The sequence below is a fragment of the Mastomys coucha genome, unplaced genomic scaffold (genome assembly GCF_008632895.1).
Source record: "Mastomys coucha isolate ucsf_1 unplaced genomic scaffold, UCSF_Mcou_1 pScaffold22, whole genome shotgun sequence".
Lineage (NCBI taxonomy): Eukaryota > Metazoa > Chordata > Mammalia > Rodentia > Muridae > Mastomys > Mastomys coucha.
In genome coordinates, this window is record NW_022196905.1 from 7,817,654 (window position 1) to 7,844,056 (window position 26,403).

A 26,403-nucleotide genomic window follows, 5' to 3' on the forward strand; every position below is an offset into this window, starting at 1 on the left:
ACTAAATATGTGTGTTTGCTTGCTCTTTTTTCCCCCCATGGTTTGAACCATTCTAGTTTACTTTTGTGAAAGGAAATATATTTTAAAAATGAAAGTAAAATGACAAAGAAATGAAATTATGATGGTATTCAGAAATGCAAGGGATAACTGTTTCTTGCTAATGGGTTCCTATGTAGCCCAAGCAGGCAGGGAGCGCCCAATTCTTTTGCCTTAGCAAGAGTTCTAGCATGAGTAAAGGCATGAGCAACTGCACGTTTTGTTCAGTTGCCCATATTGAAACAACAAAGACTTTTATTCCAACTTGGCAACCCAATACAGGTTTGAGATAATCTTACCTATGTTAATCTATGCACTATCTAAATTCAAGGCTCAAATGAGTAAGATTATCAGTTTAGACTTACCCCTCTCCACTTTTTTCTGAAAGAGTCATAGAAATCAACACTTAGTATTACTGCTGTCATGAGCCTAAGTTTTGTTTTCTTAAGCCCTTTCTCGGGTGTCTTTCTTTGGAAATAGTTGTGTCAGCCAGAAGAAGAATTAATGGCAAACTCTGGGGTATAATATTTTCGCATATGGTAGGATACCATTGTTCTAAAGTCTCTATCAAAATTCCCAAGAAGATTTCCAGCTTTGCACATTAGCCAGGAATGGATAGAGAAACTTTCAGGTGTTTGCTCTAGGGATTGGGTTTGGATCTAGTGCTTTGCTTAACTGCCAGATTCTGGCTATTTAAGTTTAGTTAACACTGGAATTTGGTCACATTTCAAATTTTTAAGCTAGCATGGCTAGTAGCTAGCATCCTGTGGTAACACAGAGCATCTGACAAGATGTATGCCACTGAAGAACCCTCCAGAGTACAAGTGTAGCTAGAAGGAACTAAATAATGCAGAATCAACACTGCTTCACGTTACTTAGAAGGTTCACTTGGCATGCAGCTGGCAAGGGTTACCCTTTCTCTCACTTTACTTAGTTCTGCTTGTCCTCATAGACAGTTTCTCTATGGAGCCCAGATAGGTCTTAACTCATGGCCATCTTCCTGCCACAGGCTCCTGAGTGCTGAGATTACAAGTGTGGGAATTCAGATATAAGGTACCATTATCAAACTACCCGTATCCATTTTTAATTTCCATGAAAGTATATATTTGTGTTGATGAAAGAAACAGTCGAAAATGGTAGAACACTCATTACTTGGTCAACACTGTCCAAGTATCAAGAACAGCTCTTCACATACTTTGTTATAAATTATATAAACACAGTTACCTGGAAGTTGTCCAAAGGTCACTATCTGGAAACACCTATCTGAGCACAAAGGCTCCTGAGGATTCTCTTACATCTGATCATTGCTGTTGCTAATGTTTCAGGCTTTTACCAAGTGCATAATTATATATTACCCAGATGCATAATTCGGAAACAGCTAATCTGCAGATATCTTTACCGCCCCATATCTTGACATCAGCCATAGATACGTAGATATAATCAGCTAATAGAATAGGTAGAAGGAACAGCCTTCAAAACTGAAGATGCTCTAATCACTTACCAATAAGATGACTTTTCTGAAGAGGAGTTATCCCTGACAGTTGTAACCATTTCCTTCTTCCTGGATAATGAAATCTACAACTGGATCTCATCTTTTGCCCTACCTGCAATGGCCAAAATCTTTTCCATAGGAAAGGAGGAGCTGTGCTGCGATGGAGCACAAGCAGGACTTCTGGGGCATAGTAATAGCCTATTTCTTGATCTAAGTGGTTTTCTAGGTATCATTCCCCACACTCTGAAATGAAATTATAGAGACCAGAGAGAATCCTGGCCAATCCTTGATAAAATTAGAAGGCAGGACATACAGAGGCTCAGAACTTCTAGGTGCTGACCTTGAAGAGAGATATTAGAATTCTCTGAAGTTTATTTCTCCCCTATATAACTCACTGAAGAATTTGTTTTCTAGTGCTTATATGGCTCCTTTCAAATTTGTCTTCGAGACTTACCTCCTAATTACTCATATGTGTACCTCTGCTTCACGCTGCTAAGCCAACTCTGCTTTTTTTTTGGCACCCCCCAGCTCCAAAGGATAGCTGGCACTAAAGATCTCAACTCACCCTGAGATAAGGGCCAGGGAAGTCTGTCTCTAGGCTTTCTCCCAAGCAGGGCAGGGTTGGTTTTTTTTGTTTTTATAATTTTTTTTTTTTTGAATTCTGCTGTGAAGATGGTGGACTTAGGCCACTGAATACAAAGTGCTGACCAGCTCTGCTCCACACTCCTTCATAGACCAGCGGAAACTTGGGGCAGAACTATTCAATGGAAACCAGTAAGTTGGTATTTTCTTAATAAAAGTTAAAATATTCCCAAGAATGCTAATTAATATTTTTAAACATTCACTTTAAAAAAGAAAAAAAAAATAAAGGGATTGTCATGTATTTTTTCCCCTTCCTGAATGGCTAGGGGCTTAAAATAATTCAGTGGCGTTTACTGCTCATCTTTTATACTTACTCAGCTTAACTAATGTTTCAGTAAATTTTTCACAGTTGATTGCAACTCGGCATAATAGATGGATGAACTGATGGTAAGAAAAGAAGTAGTCTAGCAGCGTACGATCATAAACGTCATCTTTGCCCTGAAGGTTAAAGATGATAAAATGGTTGCACTTAAATTGTATAATAAAGAGCATATTTTGTGCAAATGTAATAAGATTAAGTAAAAAGCTAATTAAATCTTTAACTTCTATAAGAATCTAGTTTTAAATTCCAAATTTCTAGTGTTATTAAGATCATAACTGTCCTAGGTTTGTTTCAGTGTGCAGATGCTACCGGCTGTAATTACCCATCATTTCTATAGACTCTACAGAGTAACAGCACTGAGACTTTAGTATGGCTATAAACATATCATCAAGAAGAATGAGTTCTATTTGATTTCTTGAAAGATTTGAAGGTATTTCTATAAGGGTAACTATAATGTTAATTATTTTTAATATTTATCATAGGAAAATTGCTCAAATATTCTTAAGATCCAAAAATAGTAGGCAAGAGAGAGTGTGAATTAAGGTGTGGGTAAAGAAAGCTAAAGGGCAAAAAATATTAAAAAAAAAAATTGTTACAACTAAGGTAAATTATCCTGTGTTAACATAGATTGTCTCTATAATTTAGAATTGGCACTATTTTAGAATAAGCATTAGAAAACAGAAGTCAGATGTCAAATCTATCACTCAGTGACATTATGGGTAGGTTAAGAAGAATGTGATTGTAGGGAGAGTAAGCAGCTCTTAATTATATGGCCACATTGAAAACATTTCAAGCACCTAACTAAACTTTGTAGATTTAAATGCAGGACATGGCTACAATTTAGCCTAGTAACAAACTAAGGTTTACTATTAAGCTAATTTTTTTTAGAAGAAGAAAAAAATCTTAACAACTAGTGCTTACTGTTGATTTTGCAAATATCAATCAACATTTGAGAGCACTTAAAGGAAAAAAATCCAAATGAATCTAATATTAGTCTTCATAAAACGTTCACATAAATCTAACGGACTCCACCGCCAGGGGGAAATCTCAGATTACCTTGTACTACAGAAATACGATTTTCCTGGCATCCCAACATACCTTACTGGTTTCCACCATTGTGGGCAAGAGGCACATATTGAGTTCAGGGCGCGGAGGCCGAATATTGCTTTTCCCTCCTATTAGCTTGATATTTTCTCGACAAGGGAAATAAGGTCCAAGAGACACTAAGATATTAAAAGTGTACAATAAGAATAAATGGAAAAAATAAATCTCTAAGCTTCAGAGTGCAGAATGATACATGCCATCCATATTCAAGTATTATGCTAAATAAATACGTACTTGGTATATTACTGTGATGGTAAGTACAATGGTTGTGTTGTAGGAAGGGAACCAGAGTATGCAGAAAATCATGGGGACTCAAAAGAACAAGTTCCTTGAGAACATCTGAAAATTAAAACAATTTGAGTATTAAAACACTAGGGTTAGATTTACCCACTGCTTTTAAACTCATAAATCCTGAAGAGATTCTAGTGTGGTAAGTACTACACATTGACAGAGCTCCTAACACGGGGAAGAGATGCTCTGATACCCAACTCTGGATCACACACAGATAACCACAGCAAAAAGACGTTACTTAAGACAAACGTTTATAACACTATCCCTGTTCATTCTCCTTGCTTCCATGTAGACATAGTCTAGTCAAATAGCAATGTTCCATGATTATTTATCATTATGGAGTCCATCACAACAGCTTGGGTCCGAGAGGTAGCTGATAATCTGCAGTCTACTATTCAGAGCTTTGGGATATTGGCTGGAATCATTCTCATACAGTAATCACACAAGAGTAAATCTCATGATGTGCACTTAGTTGTTTTTGCTATTTTGATAAAATTACTAACAGTTAACAGTCTAACACTCACTACTTCAAGTGGTTCCTATGGTAGTAAAAAACTTCACTCTGTATTTAAAATGAAGATTCTTTTAACAGTTATATATTATCATTCTATAAATAAGTGCTCACAAAGGTATTATAAATTTAAGTGTTTATAGTTACTGAGAAAAAAATTTTTAGGCCGGGTGGTGGTGGCGCACACCTTTAATCCCAGCACTTGGGAGGCAGAGGCAGGCGGATTTCTGAGTTCGAGGCCAGCCTGGTCTACAAAGTGAGTTCCAGGACAGCCAGGTCTAAACAGAGAAACCCTGTCTCAAAAAACCAAAAAAAAAAAAAAAAAAATTTTTTTGGACAGGTGAGGTATTTAAAATTTTTAATTAAAAAATCCAGTAAGACAAAACAAGAAATCCTTGCCTCCACCCCCCACCCTACTCTAGTTCCTGGTCCACAGAGTCAGTTACTGTCTGACCTTTATTTCTGCTTTCCTGGCCTCCACCTCTAAGCAGCATGCTCTCACTGCTGTTTTTCATGTACGGCGAAATATTTTTAAGGCCAACAACCCACAGGAAAAAAAACTAACCTTATCCTTTACAGGTGAGCTCCACTTTGTAAATATTGGCATGATTCTACCTTTTTCATATGGGATCAGAAGATTAGAGTTGCAAAAAGCCTACAGACAACTGAAAGAGACCCCAGATGCTCGGCACATAAGTGTGTCAGTACTAGCATATTAAAAAATGACTTGTTTTTCTTGGGTCCTGCTAGTCTGAGTCTGAGTGAGTTACACAGACAAGTATCATTGTCTTCTAAACACTATAAATCTAAAATCACAGCATATTCCAATAAAACAAAACAAAACAGAAAGCCAAACAAACAAAAATCAGAAATACTGGTCTATAGTTTTATTTTTCAAGTAACTTACCTATGCAAGCATTTCTTAATTCTGGAGGGCTATAAGAATTAAGGAGGGTTAGAAGTTTATGGGCAAATTCAATTCTCTCCTGCCACTGGATTAATGCCTGCTTCACATCTGCAAATATAAAAGCACATATAAATAGGCTTTCAAATAATCACAGTCCTCCTAGTTTTCCTTCTATTGTTGTTATACTAACATCAAGAGTTTCAAACTAACTACATAAAACACATGTTTTGGTGAAAGCTAAGTGATTAATTTCATGAGATTATTAGGTTACTACCTTAAACCTGCTCTTCTTGGCAGGAGCAGGGTAGGGATGGGGCAAGAAGAAGAGACCGGGCTGACCTGGAATTTTCAGTTCTCCTGGGTTACCCTCCTGAGGGTGCAGATTGTAGGTGTGTGCTAAACATGTTACATCTTTTCTATTATACAAAATTATTATTTGTGTGTGTGCTTGGTGAAGGTGGAAGAGGATTGGACGACACATGCCACGGTGCACGTGTAAAAGTCACAGGACAATCTATGGAACTGGGTCTCTCCTCCCACCTTTCTGTGGGTTTCAGAAAACAGACTTAACTCATCAGAACTGGCTGGAAAGCACCTTTATGTACCCACATTAATCCATGCCAATGACATGAAACTTGCTAGACTTCCTAAAGAACTTGGTTTTGTGACAATTATATTCCAGATTGTTAAGATTAGGTAGGTTTGTCTTAAATTCTGAAGCTCTAGGGATTTTCTGTCTCAGCTTTTCACATTACCAAGACTGCAGGTGGTATGTAAAGCAGTAATACATTGCAATTTCTGGAATCACTAAGTTCAGTGTTTACAGACAGGGATAATAATAAATATTTTTACATTTATTTCTACTGACACTAAAAATGATGTATTTTGAGCCATGAAGTTGAACACAAATAAAGTCCAACTTATTATTGTGTGTGGAAGCTTTTCCAATCTCCTAAATCTTGATTCTTATACTATGCTTGCCTAATGTTTTTAAGTAAGTATAAATAAAGACCATTCCATTACCTCTTTACATTATAAGATCATGATAAACATTGTACAATACTAACTAGCTCAGGAACTACAAAGTCAACTTTTCTGAGGCTTCTCATTTGAAAAACATGTTCTTAAAAGGCAACAAAATGGTATAAAAAAATAAAAAGTACACATGACCAAACCTTTTCTCTGAAGATATGGGCGTGTAGACTTCAAGACCGAAAGGAATATGGACAGAAGCTCTACTAAGTCTCCAGTCACATGGCAAGCTGTAGCTTCGTGATACATCATGTGCAGTGTGTTGAAAGACTACAAGTGATTTAGGAAATAAAAATTTAAAAACCTTTAATTTCATTTTTACTTTAGACAAAAATGAAATTCTTATCTTCTAAAAGGCATTTTCAGACTCAGATTATACATGTGTGTATATGGATACCAAGCAAATGTTACTTGTTTTCTGAGTTAGGTTTCTCCAGTTAGCTATTCTGTATGTGTGGTGTAAGTATGGAAAGTGCATGTATGTGTGTGCATGCTAGGCGTTATCCTCAATCATTCTCTACCTTTATAAAGAAATCTTCAAAATGTGTGTGTGTGTGTGTTTATGTGTGTGCCTAGGAAGGGAACAGGACAATTTGCAGAAAATGGCTCTCTCCTACCACTGTCCTTAGTGGCTTGCAGAAAGTACCTTTACCAACTGAGACACCCCACAGCCCTGCACTTAGCTACTTGCTTGCTTGTTTGGCTGTTCATTTTTGTTGTTTTGGATAGAGTCTCTCACAGACCCTGGAGCTTGCATGTTCAGCTAGACTGGCTAAGGAGCAAACTCCAAGGATCTTCTTTTCTCCAGCTTCCGTGCTAGGGTGAGGGGCATGCTGCCTGGTTTTATGTGGGTACTGAGACCTTTATTTTAAAGGTCCTTTACCTTCAGAGCTGTATTTTGTGTAAACATTTTAGTGTAAAAAGATAATTTAGTCATATTTTTAAAAAAATTCCAATTATTTCACTATTTAACCTGTAAACTGGCAGACCAGGAATTATACATTTTATTAACTCCTACATTCTTTTGCCTAGTGCAGTACTTAGCAAAGAGTAGACATTTCAATCAGAGCCAAACATTCCTTGACTTCGGGTTCAGAAGTAATATATTTGAATGTTCCCCATGACCCATTACGAAAGTCCAAATTCTTCAAAGTGTAGTTCTTATTCTGTTCCTACTCTATAATATCATTAACTAAAAGAGAGAGAGAGAGAGAGAGAGAGAGAGAGAGAGAGAGAGAGAAAACAATAAATCTTAAATTCATGTAGTGCTGAGTATTCAATTTGATCTCCAGCACAAGAAAATGTACTACTTCTGGTAGGTTTAAGCCATCTCACCCTTGTGAACTAAGAATCATAGGAAGAATTAACTGCAGGTTTCTTCTACCAAATAAGAAACTCTTGGGAAATAACGTGTATCCTTGATTACAAAACACATGAATTTCATTTTATTTACTAAGTAAAATAAATAAAACTAGTAAAATAAACCTAAATATAAAGTGAGGACTAACCTATCTAACTAAAATTCTAGAGACAATTCTTTTACATACATGCAGTAGGAACTCTTGGAAATGAGGTATATTCACAGTAAAAGGCAGTTAGTATTTACCTCAGTCATCAGGATTAACCCTCGATTAAATACTACAAGAAGTCTGTCTTCATCAGATTCTAATAGTATTCTGAAGGCACTAGAAGAGAGAGAGTTCAGTTTGAATAGAACAGAACAGTCTGGTGTTGACAAAGACACAGAAGTCTAACTGGCTTAAGCTTCTGGCTTTCCTACCCACATAAAATAAACTGGCTACATCTGCTGTTTTTTAATTTTTGAGAGATTTTATTATGTAGCCTTTATTTTGTGGCAATCTTCCTGCATTGACTTCCCAAAGTGGCATGTACACTATTTCTTAGTAATACAGGATAGAATGAATAACCCAAATCTGAAATCTAAAACACTCAGATATTTCAAGATTATTGACCTAGCAGTTGGCACTCATTTCCAGATTATGATACGCAGCTAATAAAGTTGCCAACGTTTAAAAGATCCTCTGAAAACACAAACATTTCTACTTCTAAGTAGTCTGGGCTAAGTTCTGTATAACTGTAAATTATACTGTATTCCAAAAGCATTAATCACTTTTGGGAGGAAAGGGTAACATGAAGGACGTATGGGAGAGACACATGAACAAACCTGAAAACCTTAAAAATAAGCCATAACTACACTGTGAGTCACCGCTATGCTCAGAGCTCATTGTACTAGGTAGTAAAGCGTTACTACAGAGAGAACTGCAGACCCTTTCGCTTCCCCTGGATGCTTCCTGTCTTTACTTAACAAGCAACAAAACTCTAGAACTTAAAATAGAAAAAGCTGCAAACAACCTTATTGAACTGAATGCCAAGCATTTATGAAAGTTCCTTTAAATGGACTTGGCAAAAGTGCTTATTTCATTTTGTGAACCACTGAAGATTCAAATACAAAAGCTTTCTGGAAGAGATAATCTATTTTTCTTGTGTTCATTAGTTTAGTATTATAATGAAATCACAGGCAAAACTGTCCCCACTGAAGGACTTCCCTAGCCCTCCATTCTTCTATGTCCTCTCAGCACTACAACATGTTGGGCAAAATTTAATTTTCATAGCTAAAGAAAGGAAAATGTAATTTGCAACAGATATTGTCTAAATCCTTCAGTCAGTTCTACAGCTAGGAACAATTTATTACATAGATGGTTCTAGTATTTTTGCTAATTCCTATGAAGCCAAATAGGTCTGAGAAAAATGGAAGAGATATTAATAATCAGACCCATCTTAAGATGCAAAAGCTATTTCCCAAGGTCTCTAGTTCCAAATATGAGTCTTATTCAACTGCCAGAGATAGACCTTCAAACTTCAGCTTTGATCCCAACACTACATAAATATGGCAGAGTGGCATAGAATGTGGAGGTACAAGGATATGAAGTTTAAGGTCATCCTTACCTACATAGTGCAGAGTAAAAGGCCAACAAAAAGGCTACATAAGACTATTTAAAATAATAAAATTTTTAAAAGAACAAACTTTTAGTTATGAATAATATAAATTATGTCTCCTTTAGTGTCAAAAGGAAAGGTTTTATGTTCTTACTTGGAAAACCAACCAAAAAAAGGTCAAAGAGTATCTTTTTCACCTTATTAAAGTAGTCCAACAAGAGCGGCCATCTAAGCAACGTAAGTAACAGCTTATAGTTGTTTTCTTAAACTGTTTAATATCTTCTAATTCTTCTTCTCGCATGTCTGGCCTTTGAGCTATAAATAGCTGCATCAAGTTAAACAGTTCTTCCACAGCCTAAAAGAGGCAAATATGTAAAATGGTTATCTTTTAACCTTTTAACATCTTAGAATGTCTGTTCCCCATTTCTAAGTGAATATTCATTAACCAACTACTAAAATTCATTAGCCAACTATTAAAATCATAAATTAATTTCACTACTACAGAAACCAGTGATCAGAAAGTTGTTAATAAAAATCTTAAATTTGAATATATACCATGTGTCTAACCTTTAATAATACTGCATGATATTGTCATCAATAAGGCTCTTATCCCAGTGCCATGTAATCAAGTTAACCAAATAAAAACATTGTATTTTAAACTTGTTCATGATTTTGTACTGGGCAGTACTCAAGACTATCCTAAAGTGAATGCAAGCTGTATGTGGCTCTTAAGCCCTATGCTGGGCATGTCTGTTTAATCATTAAAATTAAAATTCACCAAGATTCTAAATAGACAAAAGTCTTAATGCTGTTTACAATACTAGCATTTTAAAATTCAAAGGTGCATCTAGTGACAGGCTATACTTATTCTCTGTTCTCATTCTTTAATAAATGAGAAACCATTAGTTTGTTTTAAAAACATTTTTATTGGGGAAGAGGAAGCAAGGTGCATGTGTATGGAAGTCAAAGGACAGCTTTCAGAAGTTGCTTCTTTCCTTCCACTATGTGGATCCCAGGGCATTCGTCAATTTGGGCAAATGGCTTTACCCTTGAAAGCTTCTCACTCACTTTGTCTTAAGGAACACTTAAATGAAGCTTGAATTAATGCTGTTTCTGAGACATACCAACATTTAGAACATTATTCTAAGTTAATGTTTAGTGATAAAATATAGGAAATATTATTTAATAGAACTCCTAGTTGTGGCTTTATAAATTAATTTACTTCTATAAATGAGTTGAGCTTTAACATAGTTATTAATGAATTAAAATGTATAGCTTTAAAATTTTACAACACAATTTTCATGAAGATTCCTAATAGTTATGTTCTATGAGAAAGAAAGGAAGAAAGAAGAAAAAGAAAAGAAGGAAAATTCCCTCTACATCTGACCTATGTCAAGAGCAAAGATCCAGCTCATGGAGACAAGGAACTCTTACCTGGCTTAAGTAACTCACAGTAACTAAGTTAAATGTCATTTATGTGAACTTTGATGGAAACAAACTAACTAAAAATAAATACTAACATGGTCCTTTCAGCCTATGACAGGCACTCTGATCCTTCATTTTCCAGCCTTACCTTTGAAATTTCTGGTACTGAAAGAATGAACATATTTTCTTTTTTACATTACAAGCACTCTAATTTTCTGAATTGGAAATTATGTTATTCTTTTTAGGTAAGAAATTCTAAATGTACAACATAGCCAACAAGAACAGTTTAAGCTAATAAAGGACAATTTAACAGGAAGACATAAAAGTGGGATGTAGCAAATGCAAACCAGGAATTATAATATTGCATCCAGGAAAATGTAATGCAAAACTTACAAATATTCTGAGATCAGATTGGAACTGTATGCGTATTGTAAGCTAATGCATCATACATCTCAGATAGGGAGGAGAAATAACACTATGGAACACTTCTGTAAAATATTGTGCAGCTCATACCTTAGCAAAATATGCAGATCTTGATAACAAATATCTAATTAACACCTTTTTTTGTTGCTGCTGTTTTTTGAGACAGGGTTTCTCTGTATAGCCCTGACTGTCCTGGAACTCACTCTGTACACCAGGCTGGCCTTGAACTCCGCCTGCCTCTGCCTCCCAAGTGCTGGGATTAAAGGTGTGCGCTACCACTGCCCAGTTATTTAACACTTTTAAATTATGTTTTATTATGTTTATCTTTATGTATGTGTGTGGGAGTTCCCGTGGAGGGCAATAGTATCAGATAAGATCCCCTGGAGCTGGAGTTACTGTGAGGCCATGTTTCTAGCCCCTGAATACCCAATTATAAAATAGTACTCCAGAAAGCTGTCTTGATGTTTTAAGTAGGTATACACTAAAGATGCATTTACAGAACATGAATCTGAGTTGACAGTATTTGCTTAGCATGGCCAGGGCCCTGGGTCTGTTCCCCAGCATTGCCAAACAAAAGTTAAAACAAGAAAACAATATACGGTACGTGCCACTGGTAACAAAATTTTAACATAAAATATATCAGCATAAGAAAATATAATCACTCATTTTGTAGATTACATAATGTATTAAGAAAGCAAACATTTTAAATCCTTATAAACGGTTGAGATGGGTCTGGAGAGATGGTACTAGGTTTGATTCCCTGCATCCCCATGGCAGATTGCGATCATCTCCAACTACAATACCAGGAAATTCTGCCCCTCTCTGGCCTCAGCGGACATCAGGATTACATGTGTTGCACAGACAAAACATCCATACATATAAAATTTTTAAAGAGCAGTAGGTGCTCTTAACCGCATCACTCCAGCCCCAAGAAAATTTTTTAGAAAAAGTAAAAAGAAGGTTGGGAGGGGGAAATGTAGCTCAGTTGCTAAGCATATGCCTAGCATGAACATGTGCCTGGGTTCGATTCCCAGCACTGAAAGACAAAAACAGGTGAATGATTAAAAATAGACTTCTATATTCTGTCATTTCTTAAATGAAAGAAAATGTATTGCTAACCAAATACAGGAAACAGATATTATTAAAAGTATAAACTGTACTTACTCCAGGGTATTGGCTGGCATGTGGTGTAAGATTCTTAAAGGCCCACTGGATGTTCTGATGAGAAGCTAGCTGTCGAGTAAATGCAGGTGATTGCTCACAGCAGAGCCTCAGAATGCCATAGTAGGCAGGCAGCATCCCGCGGTTAAAAAGCACCACATCCTGATCATCATGGTCAGCAAGGATGTAATTGAAGGCAATGTTCTTGGTTACCACTGGGTTTTGAACAATAAGGCGGATATTCTCTGGACAGTCAGCACACACATTGTACCAAAATGAAAGCAAAGCCTGTTTATTGTGATTTGTAGCTATTGCTGGCTCAGAAAGTTTAGGCTGGAAAAGGTTCCACAAATCCATGAAATATGTGGAAAACATCAGCTTCTCAGTTTTGGAAATTAAACAGTAAGTCATAAAGCTAAGATAGGGCACTAGCTTTGTAGTGCCGTGAACAGCAGCATCAACATAAAGTTTGGCTCTTGAGAGCAAACCAAGGAGCACGTTGTAGACCTGATGTAGGACTACTGTTGTGTCTGGACTGAGTGGAAGGTCACGGGTTGGGATGTGCAAAGACCTTGTTGACCGGAACATCTGGCGGAATGAATTGCTTGGTATAAGGGACACCAGAAGATAAGCTGCAGCTATAAAATGTAAAACAAAACTGTCAGATCCTGGAACGATTTTAGTAGACTGAAGAGCAGTTATTAAACACAAAACCACTCTTCCCTTTATTAATAAAAATGAATAAAAATTAAGGGACATGACATCTTTTAAATATCCTTCTGATTTACCTTTTGTCCAGAAGAAAGATTCCCAAAGAGTAATGGGGGTAGAAGCTTCCATTCTACCACTGCTGTATTTAAGTGGCAATAATAATCATCATTACAGACACTGCTACACAATCTAGCCTTGACCTCCTAATTCTCTTCACTGAACTAGCACTGGCTATCAACTAGTTTTCAAGCCTATTCTGTTCAGTTTTTCCACAATGTAGAATTTTCCCACCTCAGAATTTATTTTTTTCTGAAGAAATAGTATGATTCAATAAAGAGAAAAATAACATTTAGAATAAAATATATATTCTATAATAATTATATATATGTAAATGTGTGTGTGTGTACTACCAACAGAATATGTAACTTTTCAGAGTCCCATCCCTTTTTGGAGGGAGATATGTTGCCCAGGCTGTTTCTAATTTCCCCATGGTACATCAAGTCCCGGGATGGGATTAAAGGCACTACTAGCTAGAAGCCTTTTAAAAATCTAAGGCAACTCAAGATTCTTGCCTGCTTTGCGGAACTGCTTTGTTTGCCCTTCTTCCTTGTCCCCTTCCCCCACCAAATCTTGTAAAGGCTATTCTAAAAGAGTCCTCCTACCTTTTGCATGCCATTAAGCTTATTATTACTATTCTGCTACTAATAATTTAGTAGGTGAGTACATTTGCATAAGCTAAAAACTGCTTGACACCAGGTCTTATTTTATACTATGAAACGTAGAAGAAACCTACTTTTACTGTTATATATTAAGTCTTTGATTTTTGGCGGGTAGGCACAGGGGGTTAGTTTTCTGCTTTTAGAGACTAGGTTTCTCCATGTATCCCTGGCAGCCCTGGAACTCATTGTGTAGATCAAGCTCGCTTCAGATTCAGAGAGATCCTTTGCCTCTGCTTCCCAAGTGGTGGGATTAAAGGCATGCACTACCACACCTGGCTAAAATATATCTAAAATTTTAAAAAATTTTATTTATTTATATATTTTATGTATGAGTGCTCTGTCTGGCTGTATGCCTATATGCCAGAAGAAGTCATCAGATACCATTTTAGATGGTTGTGAGCAGCATGTGTGTGGTTGCTGGGAATTGAACTCAGAACCTCTGGAAGAGCACTACTGAGCCCTTTCTCCAGCTCCATTTGTGGTGTTTTGTTTTGAGACAGGATCTCACTATGGAGCTCTGGCTGGAGCTCTGAAATCACTATGTAAATCCTCGAATTTACCTCTGCCTGCCTCTGATTCCCAAAGGTTGATACTGACAGTGTGCCCCTCCATCCCCTGCCCAAGTCCTTAACTATTTTAATACTTGGTAAGTCAGTTTTTGTTTTATAACATTCAGCTGTTTGTTATTTTATAATTTTTATAAGTCCTTTAGTTTTTCATTTATGTTATATGAATTGTTACTTTAAAATATATTCAAACTTTTCAAATATTTAGACCATAATATTAAAAATACTTTTTCTAGTTTTAACTGATAAAATTTTTAAATAGTAACTAACAATTTGCTTCCTAACTCAAGGACTTTTGGTTTTTTTTAAGAGCCATGATATTTGCTAAGCTGCTCAACTGGTAGTTTAAGAGTAATGTTCTGCCCCTGTTACTGAGATTACAGGACTACAGGTACATCTACCCATGTCAGAATCCTCACTGAGCGAGTGAAAGTAATGTCATTGGATACTATGGATAAGAGACTTATATGCAAGTACTGAAATGGCATTATAAACATTAGAGGGAGGGAACATTTTTTTAAAGGATCTTGGAACAAACGGTCATGGCCTTTTGTGAGAATAACATTACAATATTACTACTATGTCATTGCCACATTACTATCATGAACATCAGTGTAACATCTGGCTAAAAAAACTCAAAACAGATTGTGGGTTTAAATAAAATGTGTACAGGGAAAGCAAGATCCTGGGCAGAGGAGTAATGCCAATGCACTATGCCACTGAAAAGATCCTTCTCTCAAATGAGCCTGAGACTTCTGACAGGGAGAACACAATCCCCATAAAACTCTCACCACGTTTCTACCACAATTAACATCTAGTATTAGTATGCTAAATTATATGCATAAGGAACTAACAAAGGCAAATTAAAAATTAATGTTTACTCCATACTTTTCACTAGTTTTATTCCATGAGTGCTTTTGTTTGCTTCCAGGATCTTGCCTGGACACATGGCATTTAACTATGACATTTCTTTCAGCTTTTCTTGGGTCTGTTTCTCAGACTCCTTGTGTTCAAGACTTTGACAGTTAGGAGGAGTGTTAGTCAGGCAGTTCAAAGAATATCTTGAACAGAGTTTATCTGATATTTATGATGGTTTGGCTCAGAAAGTAGGAGTTTAGAAGAACAGGGACTGCAGCATGTCAGGAGTACACTTTTTGATGTTAACATTGAGCACTTGCCTGGTGGTCATGTCTCCTCACTCTACTCTTCCAATGTCACTAAAGCTCTTCTCAAGGGAATTTGGGTCCACCTCTCGAGGAGTATATACAAAGAATTCAATAGTCTCCTTTATAAACCTATTTACCCTTATTTGTTGAACTGTGTGCTGCTTGCATTTATATCTGTGGACCAGTTGGAGCCTGATGGTAGCCAAGGCCACAAGAGTACAGAAGTGGAGTCACAGGGGTGTTGTGAGCGTCACCTGAGTGCTGGGCATCGGTGTGAACTTGTAAATATCATTCTATTCTCTGGATTAAAACACAGTATTATATTACTTGTTACAGAAATTGCTTAGGCTTTCGCAACTGTGTGCCTCTGACACAGCCACATCATTTAGCGTATTGAGTATTTCTTCACTTTAAGGCACTGCACTGATCCTTAATGCACCAGTTTATTCTGATTATTGCCTGTCCTTAAAATCTGTCTTTTCTCACAGAACCATGAATCTGTATTTTACTGGGAATGATATTTAGAAAACAACACATATATACTAGTTATATCTGTCACTGAGGTAAAGTCCTCTCAGCGGAGAAAATTAATTCTGATTTTCATTTGTTTGAACTATAAAAAAGTAAATACATTATGTTTACTAACAACTTCCTGTCTCATGTAATGTCTTTTTTTTCTATATGTTTAATTGTCTTCTAAGAATGTCAGTTCATCCTCCAATGGCTTAATCACAAAAGATGTATTATACTACTTAACTCTCATAATTACATCTATGATTTCGGTCTTAATTACTATTTTAATCTTAACGTTCTCAAGAGTTAATTTTATTGTTTGTTTTTCAAGACAGGGTCTTACTATGTAGCTCTGGCTGTCCTAGAATCAAGAGTTACTTTTAAGAAACAAATTTCTCATCTTTTACTTTCTTTAATAACACTTAAAAACAAAACATAAATTACCATAGATACTCAGTGTCAAGATTTTCAAGTAGTAAAACACACACACACACACACAGACACACACACACAGACACACACAGAGACACACACACAGACACACACAGACACACACACACACACACACACACACACACACACACACACACGGTCTTTTATACCACTTCTCAGAGCTTTACATATTAACAGGCTTTATCATTGGGTTACCCCCACTCTCTCAAAACCCTAAAAATTGAACCAACAAACAGTAAAACAAACCTAAAAAGTTGAACAATAAATAATTAGCTAAATTTTAAACATTTGACTTACAAGTCCTGACTCTAGGATAATTGTGAGCCAAAAGAAACCGCTCGACCCAATTTTCCATGTTCTGGAGGACCCAGCTGTGTGCCAGCTTATTTCGGGGTGTCTGCACTGCCAACCAGTCCAGACACTGAGAAGGATTGTATTCAATAACCTACAAATGAAATGACAAAAATATGACATGATGTAAACTGAATGAGAATTTGATTCTAACTATTGTTTGGTATATGCCATTAAGTATTTAATTAACTTTTTCTTTATAGATTTTATTTGTGTAAGTATTTGCTACATGCATAAATGTATCCCACGTGTGTGCCAGTTTTTAAGGAAGTTAGAAGAGGGTGTCAGGTCCTCTGAAATTAGAGTTACATGAGTAGCTGTAAGCTGCCATGTGGGTGCATAGGTGCTGGAATTTGAACCTGGGTCCTCTCCAAGAGCAACAAGTGCTCTAAACTACTGGGTTATTTTTCCAGACTTTATTTTTTCTTTTCCTTTAAACTAAAATCTTCACAAAAGTTTTACCCATGTTTTCCTACTAAAATGAGATTCCAATGGACTTGCTAAGACTATTAATTTGCTTAAATGTATTTTGGTTGGTGATATGGCTTAGTGAGAGAACACTTGAATAGCATAACTAAAGGAGAAAACCCCTTTAATTTTCTAGAGGTTCTCACCTTTCTTTTCCTTACTCTACGTCCAAACTAATACTATTACATGAGAATGTAAATGGACTGCTATGAAGATTCTGCAATGGGAGAGTAGTGGTTGGTGATCTTTGGACTGTAGGCCAAACTCTGTCATTTGATTTGGACAAGTTTATTATTTATTGCTGCATGAACTGGACATTAGGTTACAATAACACAGGTGAATTGTTTCGGATGCAATGTGTGATGGCATTTGGCCCTTTGGCAAAAGGTTTCCTTAGCCCAGGCCTTGAGCTTTTCCAGTCATCACAAAAAAATTTGTTAGCACAGCAATGACTCTAGGACAAGTGGTTTTAGTGTTTCTTCTACTATCTTTGTCAACTGCTAACAACACCTGGTTTATATATCTAGGTATTCTAGTTGCTTTATGGAATTTTCCTGGAGGAAAATTACTCTTCATGACAACTTCCTACTGTTTGAAGCCATTGATTCAAGTAAGAAAAGACATGAAAGATGGTGGAAGCAGTATAAAAAAGAAAAATCCATGAGGGTAGGGGGTCAGAGGGAGGTATCTGAAACTCAATTTTGCTATATTTTGTTTTGCCATAAGTGAAATTACCCTTAATTAAAAAAAGGAAGAAAAAAATTAAAGAAACAAACAAACACACAAAAGTAAATCCTGAGAAAACTGTAAACGTGTACTTCAAGACTGACCTCCCATATCCTCTGCAGAATGTAAGATGCAAAGGGTGGCATTCCTGGAGGCCCACCAGCAAATTCCATTAGCATGGTCAACAATTTAAAGAAAGGATTGGCTGCCTGTAAAACACACATATCTTTATTGAGACACACCTCATTAGCCTCATTTAAATCTGCTCTGATTTAAATCTGAGCTGGCAGAGCTTAGACAGCCTTCCTACCTAAAAACTTGAACTACCATAAAACTGTCAGATCAGTTAAGAATATACACAGAAACAACATTGAATACTTTTTTGGATGTCAAATGTACTTAGCAAAAAAGTAATTCAAGGTTTTTGTTTATAAACTGACAATGAAATGTTCTTTATATTTTGAAACTCCCCACCCCCTGCCACTGTTCAATGGCTAAATATAGCTAATTAACATATATGTTATCTCATTTATGTATCTTGTTTTGTAATGAAAATACTATCGATTCCCATAGCATTTTTCAAATACTCAGTATGTTACTTGATAAAGTTTAATGCTATAAAAGCAATCTCTGGAATTCATTTTTCCTGTCTAATAGAAAAAATTTCAGTAAATTATGGCAATGAAACAAGTATATTTTATTGAAAACTTTGTATTATTTCTTTTGCAATTTCTGAACCTACAAAAATCACATACTTTGATTTTTTTAACATGTACTAAAGAAATTATATACTTCCATTTTATGAAAAAATGACTTTTTCTTTCGTTGGGGTGAAGGATGAGATAGTGGCTCATCTGGCTACGTAGTCCTGGCTATCCTGAAACTCACTATGAAGGCCAGACTGGTCTGCCTCCTGAGTCCTGGGATTGCTACATGGTTTCTATCTAATACAGACATGCATGACACTGTACTCCGTCTTCCATTTACCCCTCTACATACACAAGTTCTGGACAGTTTATGATACATGCTGTAAACCAAACAATGTTGAAGGATGGCATATAAGTAGTACCCTGGTATATAGAATTTATATGTATACATTCATATTAAATCAGAAAACTGTATCTGCAATAAAAGGAGAATTAACTGTTAGTTCAAATTATATACCTATTAGCACACCCTTACATACCTCAGGTGTTAACTTTGCTATTGAAGTGAAAAGCATAGATACAATCTGAAACAGAAAAAGTAGGACTTTAGAATATTATTTTTAAAATTATCAAAAAAGGTTAAAGACTCCTTTCAGTACTTACATGTTCCGCAAGTCGATTGTTGTACCGACACAGGCTAAAAATTAGATTACAAGTTTGTCTTATATTGATGCCATCACGAATATGTTGAAATAAGAAGGGAAATCCCTGTTAAAAACATAAGTTGTTTGTTTAAGAACTACTGTATCATTTTTAAAATGACTGAATTGTTTAATCTTAGTAAAGGTATTACCTTTCCTCCTGTTAATGCAGCCATGTCAGTCTGTGACAATGTCAAATGCCTAAAAGAAAATATTAGTGGAAATAAATCTTTTCCATGTGTACTAGCTTTTAGCTATTAACAGCATGACATGCATGAAACCTGTCTAGTTAACTACAGTTATAACTGTATCAACCTACCACCATAAACTTTGGGGAGAAAGGAAGTGTTTGATGGCTAGATTTCCTTGCTAAGCATCTCAGGAAATTTTCCAAGGTTGGACCATGGAACACCGAGTCTACCTTATTTCCATTTCATTAAATCAATAAAATTAACATATTAAAATACTAAAATGGGTCTAATTTTCTTTTGACAGCTATTTTATTCTGAAATTCTAAAAATATTAGTTTCACTGTATAATTGAGGAAGTATGTTTAACTTATATAAAAATTCAGATATATTTTTATAAAATAGGGGAGTATCAAGTATCCTATCGCTCAAGTTCAAATTCACTGGAAACATAGCTAATCTTGTTTCACTTTTACCACCAGTCATTCAATATGCATTATGCTGAGGCAAATTCCAGGTGTTTGGTTGTTTTTACCATTTAATAAATCTCAATACATCATCTCAGGTAAATTTCAAAAAAATATAACCACAGTACCGTTATTCACGCCTAAAGTAAGGCAACAAATCTTTTCTACCTTACATTCTTAATGTACAAATTTCTTAAAGTATCTAAAAAAGTTTATAGTTAATTTGTTTCAATCTGGATCTGAATCAAAATCTTTTGTTACAATTGCTTTTAATGTCTTTAAAATGTTTAATCTACTGGTTTCCCTTGGAACTTTACTGAATTTTATCCTTTGAAGAAAGCGGCTTGTTTGTCCTGTAGCAATTCCAATATTTATGTTTTGCTAAATGAATCCTGACGGTGTTGTTTTAAGCACACTCCTCTGTTCCTGTAAAATAGTAGACAGACCTAAGGACTTGACCAGATTTAGGCTTCAGTTTTTAATAAGGATATTCTGTAGGTTGTGATGTGGACGTTCCTCAGGGAGACACATAAAGAAGGGGCTCCACCAGTGATGACCAAGGAAGCATTAACTCATTTAGGGTCACAAAATAGTGATTTTCTAATTCCAACACTCCTTGCTCATTTATTAGTTGAGACATCTGTTATCGATGTATCATTCGCCACTCAGTTGACATGAACGTTTATTTCTTGCAGTAAGATAAACATATCCTTTACACCATTTCCTTTTATCAGTTTTCAAAAGAAAGATTTCATGTCTCAGTATATTTCAAACGTTGCCAACAAGTTTTTCAAGTTTTCTTTTCTGGTACCATTCTGAGATTATCAATGTAAGCATCTTGATGTGTTTTACATTCCAGCACAGTTATTCTTACTCTTGATGTGTACCTTGTCCAACACAAAAGCAACAGAAACTCCTAAAGTACACTGTTGAGTCTTTTAAACATGAACCCCAGAATAGTCTGTTTAGTCTCCGTGCTTCTCAAACACAAAATAAATAACTAAATAAATAAACAAACAAACAAATAAATAAAACCATTCCAAGAATCTCACTCACTTCTTGCCCAGAACCTGGACACATAATACTTCCAGAATAATTCTAATTATATTAGTAACAACACGATTATTAAGACAGCTGAAAATACTTTTGCAATTACTTCTTCTCCTTCGTGTACATCCTGTTGAAAACTGACAGTTAACATGTTCTTTAATTCCTCTGCAGTGCTGTATCTACTTTGACTTTAAAATACTGTTTCTTATATACTTAAAATTATACAAAACATTTACAGGATTCAAAAACTAAAGCTACAAAACAAAAACATTTGGTTTTGTCAAGCTTCCATTTCTGTGCCTTCCACCTTGTTTTCTCTTAAGACCATATTAACTGATGATTTGATTTATAGCTAATTCTTGATATTTGAGTAGTCACATTCTATAAAATGGTACAATGAATTACCAAAAACCAAATCATCATTGCTATGGAAATAAAACACAGAACTAGGTCCCTGTGAACATGTTGACACATATTTATCAGCTGAGTAATAATACATTACCATATTTTACAGGTGTTTCTGCTTAATGACACCTTAGTTAATATGTATGATTAATTAATTAAAATTGAACTTACATCCAGCATTGGAACTCATGCCTGAATGAAATGTATCTACTATAGTCATTTCCACTCTGAGGGAGATCACAGCCTTTCTTAAGCTCAAGAACACTAAACAGCACTTCAGCACTATTCTTAGGAACCATTTAAACAGTGACATAACCAAAGGAAAAGCACAAATATTTTTTAAATGTGGCATACATCATAGAAAGTACATTTGTTTACAACATGAAAAGCAATACAAGACAGCAGATCACTGCCTTGTTTGACCTCAGCTGGGAAAGCATGTGCCAGGAAACTTCAATTTTTCACCATCTGAATACATACGTGTCTGTGGATAATAACTGTGAAAGCTCCTCAGATATTGACTTTTTAGCATTACAGATAAGTTAAGCAAGTATGTGACTTTGTAAACAGGAAATGCATAATGAGGATTGGCTATATACACATACATACTCTTTCTTAACTTCCCTTTGCCTAAAAATTGCAAATATATACAATCTTCTCTATGTTGTCTTTTGAAAGGAGAAGAGGAAAAGAGAGGATGTGTGTGTATAATAAAGATTTCTATATGGTAACACAGATGAATTCCACATTTCATAAAAAAAAAAAGACAAAAAAACAAAACAAAACAAAAACAAAAACAACCAAGCAAACAGGCAGACAAACACTACTGGGGACTGAATGGATTCCTTAATTTGTAAATGACTAGTCCCCTTCTGAAGAACATTTGGCTGTCTCTTTTGGATACTAGAAATGGTATTTTAATAATTACCTTTCCATAAATATCTTTCTGTTTGGGGGGTAGATCCCTGGAAGTATAGTTGCTGGGGTAAAGAATGAATGTCCATTTAATTTGGCCAGATACTTTACTTAGATTTCTTCAATAATTGCTTCTAGCACGACTCAGACGAGTTATATAGAAAGGACTGAAATTCGTGAGCCATAAGAGTTGAAGTGATATTATTATTTTAAAAGATTTATGTAATAAAAACCGAATAGTGATAGAACAATTATGTATAAAAAATAAAGCCAAACACGCTGTAAGCATTTTGAATGTTGAAACATTTCACCTTTCTGAGCGAGACTGTTCAACCAAAAGAGCAACTAAAGCTATCATCTTTTCAAGGGCAGCAGGTCTGTATTTTTCTTCTGCCAGAGAGAGGATATCTTCTTCTTCCTCCTCTTCTTCCCCTTCTTCCTCTGACAAGACTTCAACTTGAGGCTATTCAGAACAAAATTGAATTTTAATGTCTGATTAGTTTTAATAGCATAATGAAAACAGCTGACTTGTTTTAGTACAACTATCAGAAACACATAGCAGGAGCATGTATTAGGTAAAATTATTCAAAAAGTAAACCTTAACTTGACATAGCCTGAATGACATCAGGACAGTGTTAGGTAAGCAGGAATAACTATACAAAGCAATAGTTATCAAAAGTATTTATGTTAGATAGACCCTGTGATGGTTTCTATAAACTTGCCCTGGGGAATGGCACTATAGGGAGGTATGGCCTTGTTGGAGTAGGTGTGTCACTGTGGGTGTGGGCTATAAGACCCTTGTCCTAGCTGCCTGGAAACCAGTCTTCTCCTAGCTGCCTTCAGATGAAGATGTAGAACTCTCAGCTCCTCCAGCAGCGCACCTGCTGGCATGCTCCCACCTTGATGATAATGGACTGAATCTCTGAACCTGTAAAGCAGCCCCAATTAAATGTTGTCTTTATAAGAGTTGCCTTGCTAAGACAGACCCTTTAATAACTTTTGTTTTACTGGAATCAAGATCTTTGAGTAATTAATCGAGATGAAAAATTATGATAAAACAGTATTTCCTGTGAGTAAAAATGTCAGTCGCATATACAGAAGACATCTTAATTTATAGTTTCTAGATAATCTAAGTAGTAGTTATTTCCAGAGATACTCATATGGGTTCTAAAACTGAAGAAACTGTTAGGAATGGTGGTACTAAGTTGGCTAATGCAAGAGATTATTAAGTCTGAGTTTGGTCTAGGATACATAAGATTCTGTTTCAATGAAAGAAGGAAAGAATAGAGGCAGGGAGCTGAGAGAAGCAGCAGCAGGTGTCACTGCTGTCAACACAATAGCTATATAGGCTGGAATTAGATTAAAAACAACTCATATACTTTAAGAGACAGCATCATGGTTTTTTAAGAAACTATTCAATCAGCAAGTGAACTTCTCTAAGTGTCAGTTGCCTCATCTGTATTACAGACATTAAAAACTATACTTCTCTCTTAGGGATATGATCAGGGTTGAATGAGATATTGCACATAGATCATGAAATGTAGTTGTCACAGACAAAATCCATCTATACATTAATATATTATTAAACTTATCAGCTACAGAAACTGTGAGAAAACTCTGAAAAAAACTAAACAGTAGGAGCTTAAAAATGTGACAATCCAAACCACACATTACTTTGCAAACCCTGTAGTTAAGCTGTGGCTACCAGGATGAAAACAAAGTCTGTTTTGTTTCAGACTTAACAATGAAACAACTTAACACTCAATTTGTTTTACTACTCAGTATATGCACTAAAATAATAGGAGCAAGAATCAACTAATCTAGGACCCTTAATGCCACCAAATACAAAAGGACAAAGGGACTTTAAAGGTTTCTAGGACTTGTCATGATCATGTACGATGTGAATGAACAAGAATGGCCCCTGCTGCACTGATGCAGAACAAAACTGGACTTACATTTTCAGGTCCTTTGGTTCCCATATAGAAATGTACCATTGTAGATATGGCTTGCAATGAAAGTAGAAACTGGCTCTAAAAACAAGCAATTTAAAATTTTAAATAAAAAACAAATTGGAAACCTTAAAAGGGTAGATAATTCAAAACAAAAAATAATCAAACAAGAATTAGCCTTACCTCTTCTTCACCCATTTTGGCAAACTCATAAAGGAAAGCAAAATACTCAGTAAGATGTTTGCTGTGAGGTTTTACACCATGTTCCATAATTAACAACAGTGTTCTAACAAATCGAGTAACACATGAACGACCACCAATATCTTCTACTGAGGCATCCATATCATCTGACCTGAAAATAAAAACAAATATACCTCAGAGAATATGCAGACATATATTGTCTTGGATGAAAACTACTCTTTAGTTTTTTTCTTTGGATTTTGTTTTGTTTTGTTTTTTGCGATAGAGTCTGGCTGTGTGGCCCTGGGTGGCCTGGGATTAAAGATGTATGCCAGGATGCTAGAACAATTTTTAAAAATCCAATCCTTTAATTCTGTGAAGCAAATACCAATTTCAATGTATTATAATGTAATATAAGTAGTTATCTTCTCATTACTGGAACTAAATCAATCCAAACAAAAAGTTAGTTCAATATCTTAAAAGATGCACTTAGTTAAAATTTCAGAATCTTCCTTTCTTGAGATATACTAAGAGACAAATTTTTGTATTCCAAATATCTCCTTAGAGATACTTCAAAAGACTTGGTTGTAAAAGGACTTCTTACCCGTCTTCCATTCCTGGTTGTAGATAGAGATGAGCATGCACAGGTCTTAGTCTTTGAATCACATGGATACATAAACGCTGAAACATCTTTAAAGGAGAAACTCACATTAGATAACAGACACTAATCTAACCTAATCTAATCTGTTAGATGCAGGGGTGTCTGGCACACACCTACAGTATAGTACATAGGAAGTGGTAGCATGAGCACCACATGTCTGAAGCAATTCTGTGATGTATTCAAATGTAGTAAGACCCTATTTAAAAAACAACAGTCAGGGATACAGCTTAACAGTGGCAAGAATTTCAGTATGCACTGAGAACTGGAGTATAATCCCTAGTCTCAGAAAATTATTTTTAAAAATTCAGCTTTAGGCTAAGAGAGAAAACTCAAACAACTGGTTTCAGTAACACAGATATCAAACTCTAAATCTTATGAAACCGCCTCAGCTAGTGTGTTGGAGAAAATACAATGAAACTGAAACACACATATATCCACTAAGAGAAATGTGATGCTGCAGACTCTGGTAGAATGAAAAATGGCAAACACAAGAATGACTTTGAAACCTGTTTTAAATATATACAAAATTCCACTTTTAAATACATAGCAAAACAAAACTAAAATACAGATAGGCAGACGGCTGTATCTGCATCCAAAACAGTCAGAAAGTAAAAATAAAGCTGGATGGAGGGCATACACTGGTATTCTGTAGTCTGAGGCAGGAGGACTGGTCAAGTTCCAAGCCAGCCTGGTTTATCTACCTAGTGAGTTCCAGGACAGGTAGTTATACAGTCAGACTCTGCTTCACTAAAGTAAACGAAAAGTAGAAATCTCAAATGTTCAACTAGTGAATCAATAAAATGTTTTAATCTAGTCAATGGAATATTAGCTGGGGGGAGGGGGGAGATGAAGTATGAATAGGTTATTTTCTTTTTGCTGTTTGTTAAGAACAGGTCTCCCTGTTTTACTCCAAGCTGCTCTCAAACTGATGGTAATCTTCCTAAGCCTGCTGGATGTTGGGACTAGAGGCATAAGATACAATATCCAGTTCCAGACATACCACAAATCTTAAAGGATTAAGTCATTCAGCCATCACAAGAGATCACCATGACTTTATATAAATGTTGAGAACACAACAACCCATAGAGATGAAGAGCAGAACAGCAGTTAGGAGGCTAACACAGGGAAAACCACTACAGATTCTTTAGGAGGTAACGGATGTCTCAAGATTATACACTGGTTATTGAGTTTATAAATATACTATGAGAAAAATGAAAGTTTACACTCAGTTTTGGGCAACATTTTTTTTTTTTTTTTTTTTTT

General features: G+C 35.7%; 1 protein-coding gene across 6 annotated transcripts in view; it reads right to left on the reverse strand.

Moving 5' to 3' along the window:
* Window positions 1-26,403, reverse strand: part of Usp34 (ubiquitin specific peptidase 34) — a 191,979-nt gene that overhangs the window by 11,874 nt on the left and 153,702 nt on the right. For 5 of the 6 annotated variants that reach the window (XM_031342440.1, XM_031342435.1, XM_031342437.1 and 2 more), the window contains 17 exons: window positions 25,084-25,169; window positions 24,483-24,651; window positions 24,306-24,380; window positions 22,662-22,813; window positions 19,478-19,526; window positions 19,288-19,392; window positions 19,164-19,208; window positions 18,082-18,186; window positions 16,730-16,877; window positions 12,308-12,942; window positions 9,493-9,650; window positions 7,944-8,022; window positions 6,481-6,607; window positions 5,306-5,413; window positions 3,831-3,935; window positions 3,591-3,715; window positions 2,485-2,608 (listed from right to left, as the gene is read on the reverse strand). In XM_031342440.1, the coding sequence (XP_031198300.1) occupies window positions 2,485-2,608; window positions 3,591-3,715; window positions 3,831-3,935; window positions 5,306-5,413; window positions 6,481-6,607; window positions 7,944-8,022; window positions 9,493-9,650; window positions 12,308-12,942; window positions 16,730-16,877; window positions 18,082-18,186; window positions 19,164-19,208; window positions 19,288-19,392; window positions 19,478-19,526; window positions 22,662-22,813; window positions 24,306-24,380; window positions 24,483-24,651; window positions 25,084-25,169 (2,395 nt within the window). The remainder of the gene's footprint in view (window positions 1-2,484; window positions 2,609-3,590; window positions 3,716-3,830; window positions 3,936-5,305; window positions 5,414-6,480; window positions 6,608-7,943; window positions 8,023-9,492; window positions 9,651-12,307; window positions 12,943-16,729; window positions 16,878-18,081; window positions 18,187-19,163; window positions 19,209-19,287; window positions 19,393-19,477; window positions 19,527-22,661; window positions 22,814-24,305; window positions 24,381-24,482; window positions 24,652-25,083; window positions 25,170-26,403) is intronic. The other variant, XM_031342441.1, reaches the window with a different exon arrangement.